At 31.7% G+C, this 6,447-nt stretch overlaps 1 protein-coding gene across 2 annotated transcripts in view; it reads left to right on the top strand.

Annotated features, from left to right (window-relative positions):
- The window catches only part of LOC117173495 (high mobility group protein DSP1-like), a 91,310-nt gene that overhangs the window by 52,838 nt on the left and 32,025 nt on the right, over nucleotides 1–6,447 (top strand). For both annotated transcript variants that reach the window (XM_033362110.1, XM_033362111.1), the window contains exons 3-4: nucleotides 3,204–3,370; nucleotides 4,218–4,392. In XM_033362110.1, the coding sequence (XP_033218001.1) occupies nucleotides 3,204–3,370; nucleotides 4,218–4,392 (342 nt within the window). The remainder of the gene's footprint in view (nucleotides 1–3,203; nucleotides 3,371–4,217; nucleotides 4,393–6,447) is intronic.

Genomic DNA, 6,447 nt, shown 5'->3' with positions numbered 1-6,447 from the left:
AAAAAACTTGTTCTATAACAAGGTAAATTAAAAGTATTTTTAACTCGAAAAAAACTGTATAAAGGCGGTCATTTTGACGATTATCTGATTTTCATACGCTAGGGGTGGTTTGAAATATTCTTTCCGGCGGCTAGGCTAATTTCACAAAAAAAATTTATTTATTTTCATTTCGTTCATTTGAACGTTCGGAACTTCAGGTACATGGAGTCAGCAGTTCCTGGGGTTCAACCCCCCCCCCCCCTGTGCGAATTTATGAATAAATGTATATTAAGTCGCATGGTTAGATTGCAGAATAGGGGCGTCACCTCTATCTTGGCAGGAAAAACAATTTTTTTTTGGCAACAAACTATTAGAATCTTTAATTAAACGATAAATGAATTGGTTTTATGTGGCAAAAATGTAAAATTATTGTTACTTTTGTTACTATGATGTCTTAAATATAGGTCTGTCGCGATATATCGCTTTTTTGCATCTCTTACTTTGGAACCTGTTAATTTTACAAAAAAAATTCAAAACTTCAATTAAAGTAGACGTAATTTCAAGTAATTCTAAAAAAATGCCATAACTTCAGTTTTTTCAAAATACTTCGCTTCTCTGTGAAGCTACGTAAGTAGTGCAAGAGAAAAAGTTGTAGGGGAGGAAATTGCGTGTAAATTTAAAAAGAATAATATTCTTAGTCTTCGTAGATCAAGAGTTATGACTTCAAAAAAAAAAAACACAATTTTTTCAATTTTCAGCTTTTTTTAGCCACAAATGTTTGTTTTTTTAACTGCTCGTTTCGTACACATTCTACAAAAAATAAAACTTTGACCCTTTCCCTTCGGAAAGCTCTGCATGTACAATTTTTTCTCCTTTTGTCAAAAAATTATCAATTTTTCAACAATTATTTAAAGAATACGCTTCACTCTATCAATTTTGTGAATATTTAATTTATTTACTTTGTGAAAATCACTTCCGGAATATCTGCTGTCGAAATCAAATGGAAAAATTAACTATTTATACATTGTTTATTTATTATTTATAAAAAATGGCATTAAATGGTTTAATTTTATAACGTATTATTTTATGTTAAGAGTTTCAAAAAATAATAAACTAATCATCGCAGAGGAAGCAATTATTGTTAATTGTTGATAATAAAATGATATGTAAAAAAATTATTCACATGATGATGTAAGTGATGAAGAAAGTAATTAAATAATTGAAGAATTGATTGACTGTTAAATGACTGAGTATCAAAAGATAGTCTACATCTAAGAAACTTGAAAATTGGGCCGAAAATTGTACCGCGGCCTTTTCTGCTCCCTCGGCGACCTTTTTCTATTTTTCAACGCTGAACTCGGTCTTGAAGCTGGACGGATCTCAACCGGCGGCTTCTGCATTATGTTTCTGGGGACATTTAAATGAAATATAGTGTATGAACTCTGTTGCGCACTACCATGGAGGTCGAGTCGAAGGCGCGCACACTCAAAGTATGGAAAAACTGAAATTTGGTACATTACAATTTTTTATGCTTTAATAACTGATTAGTTAAACTTTATATGTTCTTAAATAAATGTTTAGGGGCTCGTAGAATACAAATAATTTGTTCATCATTCCATTTATTTGTTATAAGCAAATTTTATATTTTGATGCAGGCTGTTACTTTGTCCTGTTACTGACGGACGCTATAAACTGCAAAACTAAAGGCTCCTTCAAAATACTTCATTCACAACTCACTTAAGGGCATATGATACTTAGAAAATGGTTGATTTTACCAGTTTTAGGTCCCCCCGGCTTTTTTTCTAGAATAATAAATATTTTGTCCTAAAAATTTGGGAAATGATAGCGAACATGCTAACGGACGTCCCCACACACTTTTTTTTGTGGGTTACTTTAAAAAAGTTTTAATTTAGCAAAATGTGATTAATTTGCATACCGCTTAGGAAATAGTATCGATTTTTTCAGTGTTAGATTCCCCCGGATTTGTTCTTAAGACAAAAAATATTTTGCCTTCAAAATCTGGGAAATGATAGCGAACATACTAACGGACGTCCCCGCACACTTTTTTTTGTGTTTTTTTTTTTTTTATCAAAACATTTTTGATATTGCTAACAACGTGCGTGTATATTTCGAGGTTATGTGTGTTATAATTCACCCGAGCGTTACTTCCAAACTACACAATATTTTTGGCCGAAAACTTTGGACTTACAAATAAACATAGTAAGTAATCTCCCGGAACTAATCTTGTTTGCAGCCAATCAAAAAAGTTTATTTCATAAATAATTTCCAGATTATCGGAAAGGCAGAGATGAAAAACGACGTAACATCAAATTAATGTATATGCATACAATTTTTATTTAGCACAATACATTTTTTTGTTATTATCCCTCAAAAAAGAGTCCTGGGACGTCCGTTATGATATTTTATAGCATCTCCGAATTCAGTTTAAAAAAATTTTCATTTTTGTGGAAAAAAAACCGGGGAAACTGTACGTATCACATGCCCTTAAAAACTTTTGTAAATCATGAAAAAAGAAACCCGTGCGTTTCGTTAATAATTAGACTCCATACATATTTAATTTTGTATAAATATATTTAGTATAGATAGTGTAAAAATGTCTTTAAGTAACGTACGTCACTGTGCATTGCAGTTGCCCAAACATTTTAACAGGACAACGCGCCTTCGACTCTACCTGCGTGGTAGGGTGCAACAGAGTTCATACACTATTCCATTTTAATTTACTCCTGTTACATAATGCAGGAGGGGCCGGTTGAGAGCCACAGCGCTTTGAGGACCAGGCAATAGAAAAAGGTCGCCGAGAGAGCAGGTTCAAATGTTTGAATTTTATTCGAATCCTGGTGAGTTTTACCGTTCTTTTTTTTTAATCCGCCGGGGAAAAATATCAAAATTTAGAAAGTGGCGACGATTTGCTTGGAAATGTAAAAAGACGGTTTTCACAACAACAAACCCTACATTTTTATTTTTTAAATGAATTTAGTCTTCTATAAGGTTGTAAAATAACGAATATATAGGTAACATACTGAGACTGAGCATTTAAAATATGAAATTAATTGAAGTATGAACTGGATTTGAAAAACTTGAAAGCTTTAGATTTCCAAAGATGACAATGTATTTATTTGTTTAAAAGTAATTTAAATGAATAATTTAAAATTAGAATTTGTTAAAATATACTACAGATTTGTTTAATTATAATTTTTTTAAAGACAATGTCCGATAAGGAAAAGAAGCGTTTCCACGAAATGGCAGAGAAAGACAAGAAGAGATATGACACGGAAATGCAGAATTATATACCGCCTAAGGGCGAGAAGGTAACGGGCAGAGGCAAAAAACGCAAGCATATCAAGGATCCTAATGCTCCAAAGAGGTCCTTGTAAGTATTTTCAGTGGAATTTCGTTCATTTAAATTCCTAGTCTTATACCAACATGATTACTTCGCACCACATTGTATTCACATCGAAGAGATAAAATTCAAAATTGAAATGAAAAAGTGACGCCAAAATAGGCTGTTTTTAGCCTAATTTTGGATCTCACTAGCGACCTGGGGAAAATTTTTTTCAAATATTTTCAGGGTATCAAATTACTCTTCATTAAGAACCGAAGTGAGCATCGCTTTTCGTTTTTAGAAAATTTAAAACAATTACCCTTATTTAGGGGTTGAGAAGACAAAAAAAAAACAGAAATTCCAGTAATTATAAAATCACGTTTCACGTGAAACCCTTCTCAATCAAGAAAATACGTGATTTTAACCTTGTAAGGTTTATTTTATAGAAAAAATACAAAGAAAAATGATTTTATAATTATTTGTATTTCCTATTTTTAAATTTTGTTTGGAGTCTTCTCAACCCCGAAATAGGGATAATTATTTGAAATTTTTTTAAACGAAAAGCGATGCTTATTTTGGTTTTCAATTAGGAGTAATTTGATACCTGTAACATATTTTTATATTTTTCCCCCAGGTCGGTAGGGAGGTCCAAAAAATAGGCCAACTTTGGCGTCACTTTTTACGATATTGGGATTTTGGCATGTCGCCATTCTTTTTAAGTTGAAATGTTTTTATATATGTAACTATTTCAAAGAAAGTGACCCTTTTCTTGTCGAAAAACGAGACATTGAATTTACACAGGGATTTTTTATAGAATTAGATTCCTTTTGTGAATAGGAAAAAGTATGAAAATTAGGTGAGGATTTGAATCGATTTTGTATTTGTGAATTCACAGGTCCGCTTTCTTTTGGTTTTGCAATGACGAACGTGGAAAGGTAAAGATGCTGAATCCGGAATACGGAGTAGGCGACATCGCAAAAGAATTGGGCAAAAGGTGGTCAGACGCAGGTCCTGAAATCAAATCCAAATACGAAGCTATGGCGGAGAAAGATAAAGCTCGATATGAAAGTGTACGTATTTTTACATTCTGATTCTAATGTGACGGTATTGGTTTTATTTTACATGTAATTATGTATTCTTTTTTTATGCATTACTCCGAAAAATATATATGTTTTAATTCAAAGGTAATAAATGAGTTAAATTCAATATAATTTTTCAGTTGCAAAGTGACAAAAGTAGAAATCGGTAAAAAAAATGTTGCTTTACTTCAAAAATTATTTTACTAAAAAAAATGTCCAGTTTTTGAAATTTTCGGACTATTATTATTTTTGGGGTCATTAAGGGTTAAACTTTGTTTTTTAATAAATTTCCCCCTGAAATTTATTACATCAGCTGTCACAATTATTAATTAAAATAGTGACGTTATTTAAAAGTGAGAATTATGTTACGCCATGTCCTTTTTTGCATTGTTATAAGTGAAACAATGCCAACTTCGTAGTGTATATTTTATATCGATAGGTTCTACGAACAATAGGCTATCTTTTCGTTACCCTTAAGAATTAGGCTAACTTGATTTAGTAAAGTTTTCAGGACGATTAAATAACCTATTATTTTTCGAAACATTCCCAACGAATTAAAAACTCCAGCTTCTTGAATTATAGTTTATAATGTAATTCAGGCTCCTATAACTTTAAAAACAAGAAATTTAAAAAGATTTTTATTTATTTTAACACTTGTATGTATTTACTAAATTTCATACAAAATGAAGTTAACTTAATTATTAACGGTAACCAAAAGATAGACTATTCTTCGTAGAACCGATCGATGTGGATCGCCTAAGTTCAATTTGAAAAATAACAACGTTCAAAAACATATTTGACCTTTAGAGAAACCAAAGGAATATTCTTACTCAAAATTCAATAATTTGCGAATAACTCATTTAATTTCAGGTATGTAATACAACAGAATAATGTAAACTATCATTCTGTTCAACTTTTTACGTATGAATTTCATTATAAAAATAGTTCAATTATAAATATTTCGTGAACATGGCGTACTATGATTCTGAGAAAAAATGCATTTTTTTGAATCTCATATTACGCCATGTCCAAAATCAATTTTTGGCATTAGCTAAAATACATTCATAATAGTATTAAAGTTTGTACTAATATGTTCTTGATCATGCATGATTTTTTTCTCTTATAAACTTATTTCAACATTTTAGAACGTTTTTGTAGAGTAGATGATTGTTAAACTTTGTACTATAACTTTAGGGCGACGGCGAAGTGTTGTAGTCACACAAGTAGTAATTACCTGATACGCACGTGTATCACCAAAAATATTATTTAAACACCTTGATGCGGCAAGTGCTGGCGGAGTGGGGGAACAATATAAATATAGCAACTACTTTCGTGGGGTGCTTAGCTACTGCCCTCTAGGGACTACCTTGCTCCATTCTTTCTCTATAGCAGTGTTCAGCAAACTTTTCGCTCACTTTTCAAGTAAAAGGGCCTTCCATAAACCACGTGGTTGCTTTAGTGATTTTATATTCAGGTGTAAAAAAAATAAACCCCATAGCTTACTCCTTTTTGAAGTAGCGCGCGGAGTCCTAAATTCGATCCCTGCGAAACGTCCGTGAGGATAACACTTCATTTTTTTGTAATTATATCTTTTTATATGGAATCGTTTGGAATTGTTTGGAAACCTATTTTTACCATATCGTTTGGACGATAAAATCCAAAAAGTTATCGACTTTTCAAACAAAATTAGTTGCACTGCAAATTACAATTTGAAGGTTTTTTCTTTGCCAATCACTTGGAAATCGTTTGGATTGTTTCCTTTTCATACCTGAAAACTGATCAAAAAGTTTGCCGACCACAGCCCTAAGGACAGGACTTAACATCTACGTCATCTTGAAATATTTGTTGTACTATAAGTAACATAACTTATGTAAATAAGCTACATTCAAATTATTTAACAATTACGTTGCACTTTTGACTTGTTATTTGAAGAACGTAAACAAATGTACTTCGCTCCTGATAATTTGTATTGATGGTTAATAATCTCTATTGTCTAGTTGTTTTTCAATGCCACCTCAATTCTACTTAGTCCTAAACATAATTCCG

Source organism: Belonocnema kinseyi, chromosome 5 (assembly GCF_010883055.1).
Source record: "Belonocnema kinseyi isolate 2016_QV_RU_SX_M_011 chromosome 5, B_treatae_v1, whole genome shotgun sequence".
NCBI lineage: Eukaryota > Metazoa > Arthropoda > Insecta > Hymenoptera > Cynipidae > Belonocnema > Belonocnema kinseyi.
The sequence above is the reverse complement of the archived record's forward strand: the minus strand, read 5'-3'. Positions and strand labels throughout refer to the sequence as shown.